Source organism: Geotrypetes seraphini, chromosome 4 (genome assembly GCF_902459505.1).
Source record: "Geotrypetes seraphini chromosome 4, aGeoSer1.1, whole genome shotgun sequence".
Taxonomy (NCBI): Eukaryota; Metazoa; Chordata; class Amphibia; order Gymnophiona; family Dermophiidae; genus Geotrypetes; species Geotrypetes seraphini.
Genome location: NC_047087.1, coordinates 54,808,131 through 54,828,201, shown reverse-complemented (window position 1 = coordinate 54,828,201; position 20,071 = coordinate 54,808,131). Strand labels below are relative to the sequence as shown.

The 20,071-nt window shown below is 41.6% G+C and overlaps 1 protein-coding gene across 6 annotated transcripts in view; it reads right to left on the bottom strand.

Annotated features, from left to right (window-relative positions):
- CYLD (CYLD lysine 63 deubiquitinase) overlaps positions 1-20,071 on the bottom strand; it is a 137,449-nt gene that overhangs the window by 104,271 nt on the left and 13,107 nt on the right. For 2 of the 6 annotated variants that reach the window (XM_033941995.1, XM_033941990.1), the window contains exons 1-4: positions 18,780-18,926; positions 6,147-6,804; positions 4,567-4,869; positions 987-1,092 (exon numbers count right to left, since the gene is read on the bottom strand). In XM_033941995.1, the coding sequence (XP_033797886.1) occupies positions 987-1,092; positions 4,567-4,869; positions 6,147-6,653 (916 nt within the window). In that variant the 5' untranslated portion in view covers positions 6,654-6,804; positions 18,780-18,926. Of the gene's footprint in view, positions 1-986; positions 1,093-4,566; positions 4,870-6,146; positions 6,805-8,427; positions 8,596-9,235; positions 9,397-18,779; positions 18,927-20,071 lie in introns of those variants that run through there. The other 4 variants (XM_033941991.1, XM_033941996.1, XM_033941994.1 and 1 more) reach the window with 4 other exon arrangements.

Below are 20,071 nucleotides of genomic sequence, written 5' to 3'. Positions count from 1 at the left end.
GAGTCATTGCGGAGGAAGGCTTCAAATATGCTAGTGTCCATACCAGATTTGTTTTGTGGATAAACTGGGGGCTTCAGTTTTCAGCTATATAAAACCACACATTTTAGGAGCACAATTGTTCACTTTGGGGTAGGGAGACAAGAAAGGTAGCTATTTAAGCTAGTCTAGAAACCTAAGGGAATACCTCACACTCACAGAAAATACATCTAGAATAAAAGGGAAGAAAAGCCCCACTGTACAATGCAGAAGGTGTTTCTACACAGCTACGAACAAGCTACAAAGAGGTTCAGAGTAGAGGTCTGCATGGGAACGTGGATCGCAGGAATCCCGTGGGTCCCGCGGGGGACCCCCCTAACCCACGGAACTACCACGGGACCCTAACCCTCTGGCCCACGGGACTCCCACAGGGACCCCCTTCTAGCCAACGGGACTCCCACGGGGATGGAAGGCTTTGGAAGCAGGGTTCGTCCATATAATATAATGGACACGTAAGCCTTAGTAAAAGAGGGGGTTTATAAGTTAATTACCTGAACAGAAAACAAAAAAAGGGTTCCACCAGAGATTCCACAAGGAAAACAGCAGCGCAAACACAAAAGAAACTGTGGAATTGATGATCCTGTCAGAAGTAATTGCTGCTTTTTATGGGGACGGGCGGGGATGGAGGTAATTCCTTACGGGGATGGGAGGGGCCTTAAACTTGGGCCAATCGGAGCCTTAGGCCCCTCCCCAGATGCATCGGAAAGGGGCCTAAGGCTCTGATTGGCCCGGATGCCTGAAGACCCTCCTATGGGGCATCCGGGTCAATCAGAACTTTTGGCCCCTTCCTGATGAGTGTGGGGGATGGGGGGTGCATTAACAGCATTAAATATTAACACATTAATTGTACAGCCCTAGTTCCAAAAGGCCCCCAGAAATGGTCCTTGGCCCAGAATAACCATAGGCTCCCAGGTCACAACACATTTAAATAATAATTAAAAGACTCATACCTGGGATGATATCATTGATATGGAGAAGAAGGGTACTTTCAACACTGGCAAAGCTACAGAGCTGTATTCCACTGTATCTTCCATCCCAGTTTCCAATAGGATTATCCTGCAGATTTATAAAGTACATTTACAAAACTCATACACAGTAAGCTTTGTCATATATACTGTCCCAATTACAATTTAAAAACACCCACATGAATAAATGCATAGAGCTACCATTGTTGGCAGTGAAGATGCCTGCAGAAAAAAACAACTTTGACACATCTAGAAAAACACAAAGTTAACAAGTTTAGGCTGGCTCCATGGTTTACCCACAATGCAATCCATCAAGGTGCAAAAGATTCAAAGTTAAAGTCTCTTCTCTCCTACAGGACCAACATACTATAAGCTCCAAGGCAGGAAGGAAAAGTGGCAACCCTCATTCCCCTGACCAATGACTAGCATTATGGATTAATCTTTGAAACTTTACTCACTGGTTATGCCATCTGGTGTGAGAAAGTAAAAACATGACACATGGAAAGATGGAAATAAAAATAAACAGTACCAGCTATTATAAGCGCTCAATACTTTGCTTCAAAATCACTAAATCCATTCAGATACAGCCAAGGTCTCCTTCTGTATGTAGCCAAACAATAAGTGTTATACAATACAATAAGCCAATTTCTAGACCGTATAACCAGGTAGTTCAATGCGGTTCACAAAAGGAGCAATAAAAAAATATAAAGGAATAAGCAGATGGAAAAGAAACTAAGGGCTCCTTTTACAAAGGTGCGTCAGGGCCTTAACACACAGAATAGTGCGTGTTAAAATGCCGCGCGCTAGCCGCTACCGCCTCCTCTCGAGCAGGCGGTAGTTTTTCAGGTAGCGCATGCTATAACACGCACTAATCCGGTGCATGCACTAAAAACGCTAGCGCACCTTTGTAAAAGGAGCCCTAATTACCTATAAACTTATTAAAGAGATAAGGTTTTTGTTGCCTTCTAAAGTGAAAATATGAAAGAGACATGGAAAACAAGTGCCTGACGTCACTATCATACATAGCAGTTTGAAAAGAGAGTAGACGCTCATGAAATTTTTTATATTTGCAGCCATTAGCTGGTAGGAATACAAAAAAAAAACATGAATTTTTCTGGGGTTCTTCTGGAAAGAAAAACCAAATAGATCTGTCAAATATTGTGATGCTTGTCCAGTAGCGACTTTGTAGTAGGAATAGCCCAATTTAAAAATAATGCGCGCTTCTACAGGGAGCCAGTGTAAATTTTGATATAAAGGAGTGGCATGATCATATTTCTTTTGGCTGTGTATTAGTTTAATTGCAGCATTCTGAATAATACATAATCTTGAAATGTTTCTCTTGAAGCCCGCTGGATATACTATATTGCAGTAGTTGAGCTGGCTCAAAACCAGAAACTGAACCATAGATCGAAATGCTGAAGCATTGAAATAAGATCTAAGTGTGCGCAATTTCTACAACATGAAGAAACCCTTTCGGACCACAGCATCAACTTGATGTTTCATAATTAAATTGTGATCTAGAGTAACATCCAGTATTTTAATAGTGGAATGGATTGTGTATTTTATAGAATTTACTAGTGTTTTAGCCCGTTACATTAACGGGTGCTAGAGTAGATGTCTGTCTGTCTGTTTTGTTTTTTTTAATTTGTCTCTCTCTCCTTGGACGCTGTCATTCTTTCTGTCTGTGTCTTTCCCTGGCCCCGTCTATCTTTATTTCTAACTCTATCCTCTTCCCTCAATCCTGCATGTGGCCTTTTTTCTTTCTCCTCCCCACTTCCTTCCAACGTCTGCTCCCCCTGTCCTCCACACTTTCATTTGGTGTGTCTCCCTCTCTCTACCCCTTCCATCTACTGTTCACCCTCTGTCTTGCCCCTCTCTTCTCTTTCCATCCAGTGTCCGCCCTCTCTCTCTCTGTTCCATATGGCCTCTCTCCATCTCCTCCTTCCTTTTCCCTTGGTCTGGCATACCTTCCTCCTTCCCTCCAAGCCATTCTCTCCCCCTCTGCTCCCTTTCCTCATTTAACTACTTCATTGGTCAGCAGCAGCATTCACAATTCATTGCTGTTGCTGGCTTCTGGTCTTTCTCTCTGGCCGGTCCTGTCTTCATGAAAACAGGAAGTAGGCAGGACCGGCCAGAGAGGAAGAGCTGAAGCCAGCAACAGCAGCGAATTGTAAACGCTGCTGTTGCCTGAAGCACCCGAGGCAGACGCTTCTCTCCCAGGGAGATGACTTTAATATCAAACCTCCCTCCAGTGTTGGCAGCCGCAGCACGCTAAACAGGCTGCTTCGCGGCTTTCTTCTGCCGTTGAGTCCCTCTGTCGCGTCATTGATGATGTCATCAGTGACGCAGCAGAGGGACTCAACTGCAGGAGAAAGCCCGAAGCAGCCTGTTTAGCGTGTTGCGGCTACCAACGCTGGAGGGAGGTTTGATATTAAAGTCATCTCGCTGGGAGAGAAGCGTCTGCCTCGGGTGCTTCAGGCAACAGCAGCGTTTACAATTCGTTGCTGTTGCTGGCTTCAGCCCTTCCTCTCTGGCGGGAGGTTTGTGCCAGTATGTCCCTCCCCCTCCAGTAGTGTGCAGCACTTTGCACGGTGCATCCTCTCACGATCCTGGGTCGGCCACACGCTTGTGCTGGGGACTCGTACAGTCCAGTCCTTCCGGCGAGTGTAGGGAAGTGCTGGGGATTCGCGCATGCGCACTCATGTGGCCACGGAACTACTAATCACGGAAGCACACAAATAGGAGTGCGCATGCGTGAGTTAGCCTTTTATTATATAGGATGGTTATGAATGGATCATAAGACGAGTGCCGAGGAGAGGCAAAGAAAAATTTTGTCTTGTCAGAATTCAACTTCAGTTTGAATTCTGACATCCAAGCCTCTATGGTGTCAAAAATAGCCTCGATAGTATGAGTTATGTTACTCAATGATATTTTACAAGGAACTATAATAGTGATATTGTCGGCATAACAAAACAATTTTACTCCAAATTTAGACAATCTTGGTCCGAGAGGAGATAAATGTTGAAAAGCTTCGGGGACAGGGGTGATCCCTGAGGAACTCCGTAAGGGTTTTTCCATGTTACTGAGTTGACATCATTAACTCGGACTTGATAGGTGTGCGATTCCAAAAGTCCCTGAAACCATGAATAGACATTATCATGGATACCAATGCCATCTAGGCATTCCAGAAGTTTTTTATGGTCAAACAGATCAAAGGCACTGCTTAAATCAAACTGTAATATAAGTGCATTGATGCCTTTACTGAATAAATTGTGAAGATGTCTTTCTTAAAGGAGCAAGATCTTGATCTGCATGGATATTGTTTTGTTGAAGTGGTGGTTCATGGATTACTATGTCTTGCTTAAAGGAGCAAGATGATCTTCATTTTACTACCTTTGAACTGAAGAATTTGGCTAAATCATTGGAGGATGGAGTCGATATGTAAAATGGTTGTGTATGCTAAATCAATTTAAGGCACACTATCAAGCCAAAATACACATTCTTATCCATAATGAATATGCAACTTGTGCACCAAAAAATATCAGTGAGACAAATAATGTCTTACCATATCCACGCCAACAAAGTATCCAAGGCTTTCTTTCCCCGGCAAGACATCACAGAATATAACTGTCCCGAATTCCATGCCTTCTCCAATTTTCAAAGACACCCTGGAGTTAATGTCTAATGGTGGTATTTCTACCTGTGTTGCGTCTAGAGGAGATGCATAATCATTCTCCAAATCCTCATCTTCTTCGTCACACAGCTCAAGTTTGTCCAAGCCAACGAACACTCCACATTCCTCATCACACCTGAATAGTTGCTTCCCTTGATATGATCCATCAGTGAAGCCCTGACCACGACCTTCTTCCTGTTTTAAACAAAAAACAAGCACATAAAAAGGCTCATTAGAAATCAAACAAATTATTTTGAGTACCAAAGGATGGCTACTAAACTTCCATTGTGAAGGATTAAAAATAAGGAGTCATCCATGTATGAGGAGCCCTTGCTTACTTAAACTAAGTGCTTAAAGATTCAGCCTCTTTTTCCATTCTATCCTCAGTCCTGGAAAAAGTCTGTATGACCAAAGCATATGTCCAGTGGGAGGAGGAGAAAGAGATAGGCCAAAGAAAAGAATTAATGCATCAATACACCAAAAGTATCCCCTGTTCTAGATACAGACATGTCTCAGTCACCACTACTGGGATATGAATGGAGGGAAATTTTAAGTAAAATTCAATACACATTTGACCCAGTATTCAAAATTATTTATATAGATAAAATGTCCCAGAAAATTCTTAGACTGATCCAAATAGTGCTGGGGCAAAGCAAGGATGGAGTAAGGGCAGTACATGGACATAAGAATTGCCATACTGGGACAGACCAAAGATCCATCAAGCCCAGTATCCAAACCAGGTCCCAAGTACCTAGCTAGATCCCAAGTAGTAAAACAGATTCTATGTTGCTTATCCTAGGAATAAGCAGTGGATTTCCCCAAGCCATCTCAATAATGGCCTATGGACTTCTATGGACTAAGCTAACTGATCTCACCACATTCTCCGGCAACGAATTCCACAGTTTAATTACACATTGTGTGAAGAAATATTTTCTCCCCTTTGTTTTAAATCTACTACTTAGTAACTTATTGCATGTCCCCTAGTCCTAGTATTTTTGAGAAGAGTGAACAAGAGATTCACATTTTACCTTTTTCACTCCTACAAATAATTGGTATTATTCAGCCACTATCCAGATAGCTATGCAAATAAAGTTAGGACTGCAAAAAAGCTGCCTAACGTAAACCTTTTAGCAATCCAGATAGCTGAATATTGGCACTATCCATATATTTAGTGCCAGTCACCAATGAATGTCTACCTTCAGTATCACCACTTCTGTGGATAGCAGCACTGAATGTACACGGACAGCCAGCATTTTAAACACACAGAATGCACCATTTGAATATTAACCTGATTGATTTTAATCATGTGCTTATGAAAGATGCATCTGCAATGGTAGTACTAAACAGCAGCGTCAAACTTGTGTTGATTCAACCATTTGTAGGCATAGATCCATGGACTTCATTAATGCAAATGTAATGGCCTTTGGCAGATATTTCAAAATGAGGGCAAAGAATAAAAAAAATATTCTTACCAGCAACTCCACACCAAACCACATCCCAGACAGGGATCTTTCTTGTAACAGAGGTCCTTTGTAACGCACAATTCCAGGAAACTGCTCATCTCCAGGTCTCAGTAGAACTCTGACTGGGGAACCTACTTCTATTTGAAGCCCTTTACTTAATCGCCCTTTATTTTTAAATAGACTGTATCTTTCTTCACAATTAGTAATAGCCAGAAGCAATTCTGCTAGTTTTTCACCGATCTCTATAATGTCCTTCTCATCCACTAATAAGAGAGCATGCGGCTGGTCCAAAAGCTTCAGTCCAATCTGAATTTTCTTGCCTTTAGACGAGATACTTCTTGTATGTCCCATAGGAGAACGGTCTTGGAAATACTGTCCTATGCTGCCTTTCGGCACTTTCACCAGCTTCTGAGTTTGTTTGTCTATGACACTACATTCTTGTGTAAGCAAGTAAAAAATACGCTCATCCCAATAGGCTGAACTGTTTTTTTCCTGACTCCATAAGCCAGAATTCATTGTGCTGTTGCTTCAAAAGAATCATTCAACAAACTTGAGATAATTGTAAAATGATGCGGTAGTGACCAAAGTTAATTCTGCCAGAAGATCTGGAATTTGAATCTGAAGCTTCTGCACCCATTGTGTAGGGAGATGAATCAGAGCAGACAGCCTAATAAGCGAAATTGAAAACACAGCATGAGTCCAAACACAACACATTCTCCTCAGGTGTTTCTCTAGAAATTTTATAAAATGACAAGCAGCTTTTTGGTTTCTAAAATCTCTTCCTAATCAATGGACAAAACTTAATTCAGAGCACAAAATGACTGTGACACAATAAAAATAATAAGCAATAACTTGCATAGGTCTTCACACCCTTGTACATTTTCCAGTCTGAAAAATAAAATTCTAAAATGCATTAAAGTAGGAGTTGATTTCACATATCTATGCAACCTATACTAGGAAAGGGAAGTTACAATCAAAGCAGTTTACATAGCCCCCCTTTTACAAAACCGCAATAGCAGTTTTTAGCGCAGGCCGGCGCACTGAATGCTCCCGATGCTCATAGGAACTCTACGAGTGTCGGGAGCAGCGCAGAGCATTAAGCGCACCGGCCTACACTAAAAACCACTATTGTGGTTTTGTAAAAGGGGGGGATAGCTATTTAATTTTTGTACCTGGAACAATGGAGGGTTAAGTGATTTGCCTTAAGTCATAAGGAGCTGCAGTGGGAATCAAACCCAATTAGGCTACTCCTCCACTTTCACCATGAAAGATAATTATTTTAAAACTTTTTTCCATTATTTATGCTTTTTTCAAATACAAACACAAGAATCCTCTTGTTACAGAAAATCAGAGAAATAATGAGAAGAAACAAAATACATATATTGCAAAATAGACATTAAGCAAGTAAATAATACAACCTTCAGACTAAATATGCAGTATATGATTAAAGAAATATCATATATAACTCTTCCTTAGACCACCATAATTTACCCTTTGAGGAACAAGATAGAAATGACAAGGAGGTCTCAAACAATGTTAATTTATCAACTTAAAGAAACAGGCTTAATGTGGTAATACCGGTTTAAATTTTTTCATTGCAGCCCTTTAGGTAAACTTTTTTGTATCTAGAAAGCTGTGGAGCTGTTCCAGAACAAAATATACATATTTAATTCCAGCATGTCTAACCAAGCATTTGCAGGGATAGCTTAGAAGAAAAGTGGCTCTCATTTTTATTTTCTTCCCTCATACTCAGAAACAACTTCTTCTGTTCCTGGGTGGATTTAGTAACATCAGGAAATATCCAGATTTTTTCTTCCCAAAAATAAACTTTGGGAGAAATGGAAAAAAGTTCTCATAATCATGTTTAAATCCTGCTCTAAAACCAATGATACCATCATGGTGCCTCGATATTGAATTTCTACCTGGGAATTTTCAAGAATTCCAGTTATATTATTTAAATCTAGTTCTTGTGATTTATCCAATTGTTTGTCTAGAGCAGTAGTTCCCAATCCTGTCCTGGAGGACCACCAGGCCAATCGGGTTTTCAGGCTAGCCCTAATGAATATGCATGAGAGAGATTTGCATATTATGGAAGTGATAGGCTTGCAAATCTGCTCCATAGCCTTAAAACCCGATTGGCCTGGTGGTCCTCCAGGACAGAGTTGGGAACCACTGGTTTAGAGGGTTTTCAAGATTAGAAGAAATATCTTTATTAACTTGTTCAAATTTTGTATTAGTTTCAAGTTTAAATTTTTGTACTGAATGTGGATAAATCATCCAATTTACTTACAATTTTAGATAAATCTTTGGCTGATTTTGTCACCGTGATTTCCATTCTCTGCATTGCCTTCCAAATATTTTCCAGAGTCACTGCCGAGGAGCCGAATCCCTCTGCTCCTTCTGATGTTAACTCGGCATCCTGGTCTGCACGGGAACCCCCTCGACATGTTAACACTGGGCTCATCACAACCTCGGCACTCTCACGTCCCATGTCATCCTGCGCTGGATTTGGCAGTGATCGAGCTGCAGGGGGGACAAAGATATTTCAAGACCCAAGGCTCCAGTGGCTCCTTCTGACAAAGCCACAGCAGCCAGAGTCCCCCCTCCTCTTGTAATAATCGGCGATCTCATCAGAAATCGGTCCATCAACGATTGCCTAGGCATAGAAGTGTCCATCTGGAGAACGCCCTTGCGTTTAGTATGGGGCATTTTCAAAATCCTCTCAGAAAAAGTATTTCCAGCAGAAAATAGCAAGGTAAGATGGAGATCTGATTCTGACTGGTCACGCCGCCGCCATCTTGTTCTTTTGATTGCATATGCCTTTGTAATAATAACAGTTGAGTTGTTTAGGATTAAGCTTCTACCAGTTTTGCATAGCAGAATTGTGCATTTATTGCCCATTTTTCTTGGTAGAATACTCAAGCTCTTTCAGGTTCGCTGGGAACCATTTGTAGACTGCAAATAAGTCTTACCATAGATTTTCCATTAGATTTAGGTCTGACTTAGTCTAGTGTTGTGGGAGTTTCCTTTATAAATTTGACCATTTTTATGTACCTTTCTGATTTCACATACAATTGTCTGAAAGATTAGGTTCTTACCTCTGTAATCTTCTTACACTCCACTCCTGAACCTGTGGAGCAGTCAATTCCTTCTCGCGAGAATTCTTGTAGGGAACTTCATTAGCAGTGTTTTGCTCCACTTCCCATTTTTCTGGGCTGTACTCCAATGTCTCAGTTTGTACCAAAGAGGCTGGTAAACCCTGGAAAGGAAACAGAATATGGAAAGGTACGGGGACACACAAGTTTTTCAAGTTTCAAGTTTTATTAGGATTTTATATACCGCCTATTAAGGTTATCTAAGTGGTTTTACAATCAGGTACTCAAGCATTTTCCCTGTCTGTCCCGGTGGGCTCACAATCTAGCTAACGTACCTGGGGCTATGGAGGATTAAGTGACTTGCCCAGGATCACAAGGAGCAGCGCGCGGTTTGAACCCACAACCCCAGGGTGCTGAGGCTGTAGCTTCAACCACTGCGCCACACACTCCTTCAGAAAGTCTGTTTTGCTCAAAACATTAAACATATAACAAATAAACAAAATTTAACCATTTACAAAACATAAGGTGAAAAACAAACAAGTCACCAACTTGAATGCAACCTGCACTAAACGTATGGGAGATTTTATGGATCCCCTAGCTCCTTCAATGCGGCAATCGTGTCCTCTCTCCTTGTCAAGGCGGTATAAAGCAAAGAAACAAGATGTATGGAATTCCCAGCATCTTTGAGAAAGTAAACAGGCAAATGAGCATCTGACAGAGGGGCTTCAAGAATGTTTGATGTGGAAGCTGGAAACCACTTTCGGTAAGAAAGATGGGACTGCGCATAAGACTACACTTGAATCTGAAATTCTGAGGAATAGATCTATGCATGACAAAGCCTGAAGTTCCGACACTCATCAGGTAGAGGTAATTGCCACTAAAAACACTGTCTTGATGGTGAGGTCCATCAGAGAAGCTTGCTCCAGAGGTTCATAGTACCCAGAGGACTAGATTAAGACTCCATGCCAGAAAAGGCTGTCACATCAGAGGGCAGAGGCACAACGCAACGCGCCTTTCAAAAACCTGGCCACATCTGGATGTGCAGCTATGGTGCTCTTATTAATCCTAGGCCCAAACCAGGAGAGCCCTGTAATCTGAACTTTAGGGAGCCAACCGCCTAGGCTTTTTCCAAATCTTCCTGCAGGAAAGTGAGAACCACAGAAACTGGTGCTGAGCTTGGGTCCTCACTCCTCTCAGCACACCAAGTTTGGAAGCACTTCCAGGCTTTTGCATATGCTGCTATAGTTGCCTTTTTCCTACATCTTAGAAGGGTGGAGACCACTCCATCCAAATAGGTTTTACATGATAGCGCCATGCGCTCAACAGCCATACTGTATAACCAAAGCATTTTGGATCCCGCAGAGCAATTGGACCCTGTGTGAGCAGCTGAGGATGGCAGCAATGGCAAACTGAAACAAATCAGCTGCGGAATCCGGTTGGCCCATGTGCCTAAGCCCCGACCATAGGAAGGGCCTTAGGTGTCTGGGCCAATCAGGCCTTAGGCTCCTCTGGGATGGGCTAGAGAGGGGCAATCATACCTTAGGCTCCTCTGGGATAGGTCAGACAGAGGCCTCATTTTGACAGAGGCAGGCCTGCCGGCCGGCCAACTTTCAAGGTGAACCCAGAGGGGGGGTTTCGTTGGGAGGGGGCCGGCAGGAGGGGTTGGGCACCCTCCTGCCAGCGATCTTCGGTAGTGGTGGGAAGTTCGTTGGGGGAGTCCAGCAGGAGGGGTTGGGCATCCTATACAGAATCCGGGCCTAAGGGTCCCTTTTACAAAGCCATGGTGGTGATGCTGCCATAGTAAATACACTAAAGTCCATAGGAATTGAATGGACTTCTGTGTATTTATCATGGCAACATTGCTACCACAGCTTTTTAAAAGAGGCTCTAAATCTAAGCTGAGCATGGTACGGTACCAGTGAAACACACACACACAAAAATTGAGCTAATTTGGGTTTACTATGACAAAGGGTCCAAGGACATGCAATTGAGACTTTTTGGTTTCATTTTTAATTACTTTTTTTGGACACTTCTACCCTTTTACTAAACCGTGATAGTGGTTATTAGTTCAGGGAGCCATGCTGAATGCTCCGCGCTGCTCCCGGCACGCATAGGAACTCTGAACGTCGGAAGCAGTAAGAAGCATTCAGTGTGACTCCCTGAACTAATAACCCCTATTGCGGTTTAATAAAAGGGGGGATTTCATTGTTCTTTTAAACTGAATGTGTATAGTATGCTGTGCAGACTGGTGGACCAAACTTCTTTTAAATTAGTTTTATATATATATTTTTTAACTTCATAGTGCAACTGCAGAATATGGAAAGGAGATGTTAAATAGCAAATGGGGAAGTTATGATATATATTACATATCATATATATATCATATTATATATCATAGTGCACAAAGGGGTCTTTTTAGTAAGGCGCGCTAAACGCTAACACATCCATTATAGTCTATGGATGTATTAGCGTGCACTAAAACAGCTAGCGCGCCTTAGTAAAAGGACCCCAAAATCTTTTCTCACTAAAGCAACAATTTCAATTTAAGTACTGGGTTTTACTAAACTGAGCTAGAGGTTTTTAGTGCAGTCCGGCAAGGTAAATAGTCCAATATAGGAATTCTATGAGTATCTGAGCATTTACCTTGCTGGCCTGCATTAAAACCTCTAGTGCCATTTAGTAAAAGGAGCCCATGATTAATAAAACACAACAGAATACCATGGAACAAAGTGCTGCTTTAATTCATTTTGAAGTGATTTCTCTTTTAGGCAGTGCCTACTTTTTTGCATTTAAAAACACAAACACACTCAAACAATGCTATTCTACATGGCAATCTTTCATTAAAATTTAAGCACTATGTTCTACAATGTATCAAATTTTATCTTGAGATAAAAATCTAAGACACTTGCACAGTCAAGAATTGCTTGCCCTTATCTTTCTAGTAGATGGTGAGAGGTAAACTCTGCACACAATTATTCATTACAGAAATCAAATCACCGTAAGGTACACTCATACAGAACATTACAATATCTCCCTACACATATCAGCTTTATTAAGTATAGTAAAAGTAAATTAATATAACAAGGGGTTAAATAGTTTCTGTCTGACCATAATCACAAAAATGCTAGTATGGCTAATTTTTATATCATATCCAATAGATTTTAAAACATGTCAAGAATGATGATAAACAAGCGGATGAAGGAACATACGACACTATTAAATACAGTATTGCTTTTTACATAGAAATTAAAGATAAGCCATGCCACGTGAAACCAAGATCCATCAAGTCCAGGTCAAGAGTGACCCACAGATCCCCAAAAAAGTAGATCTATGTCTTATAACTCATTTTCTAGTGATAAGCACTGGCTTTCCCCATCTACCTGGCTAATAATATTTTATAGAAGTTTCCTCCAGGAACTTGTCCAAAGTCTTTTGAACCTTGCCCAGTCAGTTTTGACACCACCTCCTGGTAACAGATTTCACAAGCTTCATGAAAACAACAAAAAACACACTAACTACTTTTCACTATTTGTTTTCGCTCTACTGGTTGCTAGATTAAAAGGAGCAGTCTCTTATTTTAATATTGTTTGAAGGTCAAAAGTCCTGTCCTCTAACCATTCTGCCCCACTCATGACTTAACATTCTATCATAACCTCTCTCAGTGCCATCTCCTTTGCCAGCTGAACGGTCCTAAACTGCCTTTTTTTTTCCATAAGAAGTTACTCTGTTCAATTTGGTTATTTTTGTTGTCCTTCTCTGAACATTTTTGAGTTCTATCCTTCTAGAGAAGGGATCACCAGAACAGGACATAATTTTCAAGGTGAATCACACCACAAACCCATACAAAGACATTGTGATATTCTTAATTATGCTGTCCGTTCCTTTTCAAATAACACTATTAACACAATTTTTGTTCCTGGGCAGTAAGTTTAATTTCCTAATTGCTCATGTCTAAAAAGTTTAGAAAATGTGTTATTTCCATAAAACTTTGCAATTTACCTATTTAAAACGTAAAAACACTGAGGCCCTGTTTTACTAAGGTGCGCTGACTAGCACGTTAGCGTTTAGCGCGTTCTAAATTGGTTAGCGTACCTTAATAAAACAAGGGGTGAATTTTTTTCTTTTCATTCTTATAAATTTATAAAAAGCAACATATATGAAATCACAATTAACAAGTATTTTTATGGAAATTATACAAAGATGACCACATAAGAAGTGAGTAGTTTTTCAAGATTTCTGATTATATTGTAGTTTCCCTTCATATTCTCATTATATTGTCCTTGGTAGCAGCGTTTGAAGTCCAGTATATCCTGGTGGAAGCACTTGCATTGCTCCTTTGAGTATACTCCCATGTTCTCTTCGAATGTCTCAAGATGAACATCAAGGACATGGACTTTGAGAGACATCCAACAGCCCATTTTACTGTAATTCTTCACCAGATTCTCAACCAACTTCACGTTGTTCTCGGCCTTGTGATTGTCCGGGAAGCCCCAAACCACTGTGACAAAGCTGTTCCAAGCCACTTTCTCCTTCCTAGTTAGCTTCTTGGGAAATTCCTTACACTCCATTATCTTCTTCATCTGCGGTCCGATGAAGACACCAGTTTTGACCTTTGCCTCAGACAAATTAGGGAAGATGTTGAAGTTACTTGAAGGCTGCTGACTCCTTATCTAGAGCTGACAAATTGTTTGATTAGGCCCAATTTGATGTGCAGTGGTGGTATCAGCACCTTCTGGAGGTCCACCAGTGGTTCCCATTTGACATTGTTTCTCCCCATAGAGAACTCGGTTCGCTGTGGCCAGTCCCACCCTTGGTAGTATGTCTTTGTGTCCCTGCTGTCGCAAAGGCAGAGAGAGTAGAGACATTTGGTAAAACCGCCTTGGAGATAAAGAATGCCACCATTATGAAGTCTCTGAAGGCCTCCCAGCCTTACTCATCGTACTTCAAGACCTAGTAAGGTCTTGATGCTATCATAATACTCTGTGAGGTGCACTTAATGAGCAGATGAGTACTTGTTCTCATCATGGAGCAGCATGGCTTTCAGGTTCCTGGATGAACTGTCAATGAAGAAATGCCACTTTTTTGGGTTAAAGGCAAATCCAATTGCCTCAAACAGATTGGTCACATTGTGGCAAAAGCAAAGCCCATCTTGATGGGAAGAAGGTGGAAAAAGCTTGGTGACACTTCCTCTATCTGTGACTTGCACACTTTCATCCAACAAGTTCCACCGCTTGAGCCTAGATGGGAAAAGCTCGGCATTGGACTTGGAGAGACCAAGATCTCTTATCAAGTCATTGAGGTCTTTTTGGTTTCTCTCATCGGCTGCACCACTAATATTGTAAACTGGATCTATGTCTCCCTCACTCTAACTTGCTGCTCTCTTCTGAAGACCGCGGCTCTCTCTCTGGGGAAGTAGGTATGAGGAGCTTAGGGCAATGTCCAGATATATGATTGCATGTTTGCCAGTTCGACGTTTGAAAAGGTCCATCATGCAGACATAGCAGTTGCTTGAGTGGTCAGTAGGTTTCCGCCAAATTCTTGGGGCAGCAAACTTCTTTTCTCCTCTGTACCATCCTGTGGAATAAAATGAAATTGTGCTAATGAAAACAATTTATTTCACCTATGACTAATATACACGAGATTCTCACAACATATGTCACATATATTTTCAATAACATTGAAAATTTTAAAATTTAAATACTTACAAAAATTAAACATTCTAAGAAATTTTATAGCAGAAAATTCCACCATCCTAGTGGGAAATAAAATTGTCTTACCTTCCAGAGTTTGTTTGGGGTTTTTTTTGTGGGGGGGAGGGGAGTGCTTGCATGTGAAGAGAGGTGCCCAAAGTTTGTCTTGATCCCAACAGGCATGTCGAAATATGCCTTAGCAGATGCTCCTATGGAGTACTTTTTCCCTCGTCTTGATAATTTGGCCAAATACATAGTGAAATGCATCTGTCGGATGTTTGCAGCCTCTGGATGCCACCTAAAATAATGCAGACTGATATATTACCACTTAAGACAGTTGGAACTGAACTGAACCAGTGGGCTTAAGATCTCTATAGTTATACTGATGAAAAGTTCTAGAAAGTTCTTGAAGTTTCTCTAAGGGGCCCTTATTAGTTCAGTAGGCACCAATCGCCTGCAAAAAAATTCAAAATATCAATTTCCTGGTCACAAAAGCAAAGCTTGAGGGGAATGATAGCCATTTTGTATACTTTTATGGAAGAGGCAATTAAAAATACATATCTGTCTCTATGACAACTGCAGCAGATACTATGGCCAGTACTAGCAGAGCTGCAAGCAGGGCTCTGGAGTAGCCTGGTGGGCAGTGCAGTAGACTACAGAGTAGGAGAACCAAGCCCATTTGCCACCCTAACTAGTACACTTGTGGTGGAAAGGGTGAGCCCACAAAAAAAACCCACTATACTGCCATACAGGTGACACCTATAGGAAAAGGGCTATTGGGGTGATTGATGGGTACAGTAGGTTTTGGGAGTGTTTTAGAGGCCTCACCAGGGGTTATGGCAAGATGTGTACCTGTACATTAAGAGTGCCAGCATCCTTCTGTCCCTTCTCCTTTGACTGGATTGGACTTTTCATTGGGACATTTCCTGATTTCATTTGGATAACTTCTTTTGATTGTACCACAGAAAGGCGATATATCAAGAATCTCATAAACAACCAAACATAGTGGTTCTTACAGAATATATCATGGACCTGGAGGTATTTTCTTGTTCTTATATCCAACTGATCTATTTATGAACCTAGTCTCGTATTAAAACCAAGGAGACTGTAAGATTATTGACAGCTTGTACCTTATTTAGTGTAGTTTCCATCTCATATAGTGCTCTTTAAGATTGATCTTGTCTCAATGATTTGAATTAAATTATTTTCTTCTACTCCTATATATTTTCATATATCTTTCTGCTCAAATTTATATAAATTTTCAGTAACAGATGTAGATACATATTTAAAGAAATTCTCTGGGCATCATGCTTGACTATTTTAGGTGGAATTTATCTATCATCTCTGAGAAATAGCAAGAAACAAAAAAGTATGGGTTATTTTGCCAAAGAAATACTCATGCAAAATATAAACTTTTATTTGTATACCACGATACACCATGAAGTTCAATGTGGTTAACAAAAAATTAACTAAAAGACGTAAAATAGCTAGGAGCAAGACAAGGTCAGCGTCAGATACATGATAACTTAATATGAACAAATCCAAGTAAGTAAACAGCCTGAAGTTATAGACAAGGATTCAGAAGTGCAAGTAGCAAGGGGGGCGAAAGGGTAGTATTAGATGTATACAAATTGAAAATTTAGCAAAAAATTATCAATATACACTAATACTGTATTTAAAACATGTTACTTAAAGCAAAAGGGAGATGCAGACCTGTTGACATTTCGTGAAGAGTAGAGTTCATATGGTATCTTCTAATCATACAGAATTTTTACAAATACGGTATAATTTAATGGTTTATTATCTCTAAACATAAACTGTGACATCATTTTAAATAAATTTTGTCCTCTTCAGGGTATCTCCTTAATCTTTGGCGCTCATTTCAGTTTAGGGCTCCTTTTACTAAGGTGCGCTAGCATTTTTAGCGCACGCAGGATATTACTGTGCGCTACAAGGCTAGAACTAACGCCAGCTCAATGCTGGCGTTAAGGTCTAGCGCCCGCTATTCCACGCATTAATGCCCTAACGCAGCTTAGTAAAAGGAGCCCTTAGTAAAATTGAGCATCGTTTCCAAAACTGTGCTTCATTCAGATCATTGGATTCCACATAATATAAAGCAACAGCACCTCAGAAGGTTGAAGTATGTTTATTATTTATTTAGCTCATGTCTTCTCATTGTTAGTTCAGGACTTGAAAGCTAGTGAGCATATAGGAGGCTGGAGTTGAAGACTAGATTTTTCTTAGGCTTTTTGTTACTGAATGGAAACCATCTGAAAAGGAACCAAGGAAAACTTCACACATAACATTACAACATTTAAATTTTTATTGGGTGTATGTATATTAGAATTGTAAACCATCTTGACCCTTGCTCTTTAAGGCAAAAGAGAAACATAAATTAAAATGATTTATCTAAGGTCGGAAAGAACATCAGTAGAATTTCATCTATGGTTCTCTGCTTGTTGCTCTAACCACTAGGTCCCGATAAGCTGTCAGCATTGGTTTTAGTGACACTATCTCAGAAAACTAATGTTCCGGTTTAATTCAGTGGAATCCTTGCAAATGACCAACAACATCCTCCTTACTCTTTTTTTTTCTCTGTCTCATTGTATTCCTAGACAATCAATTGAGTGCCCTAACAAAGCACCACTTCCGAATATGAGTTTATTAAAACAGCACAAATGAAGAGCCATCACTAACCTATTAGTCCTACCTTTCGAAAGTTACAGTAATTTCTGCTTCCCAGTTGGTGCTTATTTTCGTAGCTAGGGACTACCCCAAATTTTTACACAGCAAGTTTACTTCCTAAACAGGAAACACCCTACATCAGGGAACAACTTTATTTCCTTTTATGTTTAACTGCAATATTTTGTAAGAATTTTCAAATAAAAACTCCAATGAAAATGTAGATGAATTTATGGAAAAAAAACAACCAAAAAAAATCACAAGGTGCTAAACCCACAGTAAGATTAGACCAAAAGGTTAGCTTCCAACCTTCCCAGTTTCAAGCTAGAAACAGCTTCCTGCTAATTTCTACTAAATCATTCCAGGTGTAGTGTTGTTTTCAAACAGAAAAACACAGTACAACAGTGCATTTAAAACAAAACAAAAAAAATGCAAAAAGCAAGACATGGTCAAAAACCTCCATTCACAGACTGGGTCACCTGTCAATCTGAAGTGGCACAGCCTAGCACACTGTAAAGAAACAAAACCCAGAAATTTTGTAATCTTTTTATGTGACACGATAATTTTCCTATGGTTGAACAGACAACTGCAAACAGAAAATGAAACAAAAATGCAGTAACCCCATGATAAAGATCAGTGAGGTCCATAGAAACGGAGAGTCCAAAAGGGGGACCAGATCAATGCCAAGAAGGAAAGCCACAATGACATCAAGTTAGGAGAAGTGGCACTTATTTCCCCCCAGAAGGCAGATAAATGAAATCCGAGTGTTATAAAACTGGCCCCCACGCAGCCCCTCAAAAACCCCAGAGATACCAAGCCCCCCGCATTTGGCTACCTCAGGGGTAGGGAACTCCGGTCCTCGAGAGCCGTATTCCAGTCGGGTTTTCAGGATTTCCCCAATGAATATGCACTGAAAGCAGTGCATGCACATAGATCTCATGCATATTCATTGAGGAAATCCTGAAAACCCGACTGGATACCGCTCTCGAGGACCGGAGTTCCCTACCCCTTGGCTACCTCTACCTTCACACGCCGAGCGCCTCTCTTCATACGCATCCAAAGGACCCCCTGACCCGAGACCCCCATCCCCCGCGGTCTGGCATGCCTCCCTCCCTTTCGCTCTCCCCGCCCGGCATCTCTCCCTCCTTTTCAAACAAGACCCCCCCAAGTCCTACCTTCGAACTTATGTTTTAAGGTTGCCGGCGGCGGTAGCAATTCACGCAGGTTGCCTGCGACGACCCAACAAGCTTTCCCGTGGCGTGTCCCGCCCCGCCGGAAAAGGAAATTGCGTCACGGGAGGCGGTTAAAGAGAGGAAAAAAATGCGTCGGGGGGGACGGAACGTGATAAAAAACAGCTCTGGGGGCAGGCGGAAGGCAAGTTGTGTGAATGGTAACCGCAGTCGATAGCCTCTCAGAGACAAGTTTGAAGGTGGGGATTGAGAACAAGGTTTGATGAGAGAGAGGACCTTCGATCAGTTGATTTTGTTTCTTGTTCAGGCTGGCCAGGCCTATCCGGAGGAAGGGGAATCCCCCTAAGAGCAAGCTCGTCCAGACTCGCAGTTCGCAATAGGCCTTGCGTGGCCAGAAAAGGGTATTATTACCAGTGCCTGTAAAGGTTTTTCTAGACTCCTGCATTGCACCCAAGTTTACGTGCGCCTACACGGACTCCACGTTTACTGTCTTTAAATCTGTAAATAGGCCTTGTCGTTTTATTTTTGTTGTCCCTGCACATTTGACAAAGAAATTTCTGTTTCAGCAGCACTGAAGGTAATTCGTGACCACCTCTGGGAAAATGTGATTAACGATTTATTTCCAACACGTTGAGAATGGCTGTTTTTTCTTTTTTTTGTGTGTTATGGGTCCATATAAGCAGTTTGAAAATTTGCATGTTTGAATTTATGTAATTTTTTTTTTCACATAAATGGACTATATTTGGACTATTGGTTTGTGTCTGAGGAAACAATCTCTATATATAAAACCCTAAGCGCGCATGCGCTGTTGAAACTGCGTGATTCCTGGTGCCGTGAGGTGTGCTTCTGTGGCAGTCCTCACGGCGCCTGCACTAGCTGGAGGCGCATGTGCCAGCGACTCCTCCCTCCCGCTCCCCTTCAAACCGGCCTGCTGAGGTTCGCCAGCTGCTGTAGCGAACCTTGCAGGCTGCTCTCCACCTTCCTGACGGCGAGCAAGGCCGCTCTCCACCTTCCCGACAGCGAGCAGTACCGGGGCAGGATGCCGGGCCTGCTGCACGACGATCTGGGCCGAAAGGACCAGCTCCAGATGGAGAGAAGAAAGAATGGGAGGGGGGGTGGAAACAAAAGGGGGCCATGGAGAAGGCAGGCATTGCACAACAGGGGACCAGGGGGAGAGGGAAAGGGGGCTGCTTTGGGGGAAAGGGGGTCACGGAGCACGCAGGCATGGTAGAACAGGGGAGAGGGAAAGGGGGCTGCTTTGGGGGAGGGGTGTGCTG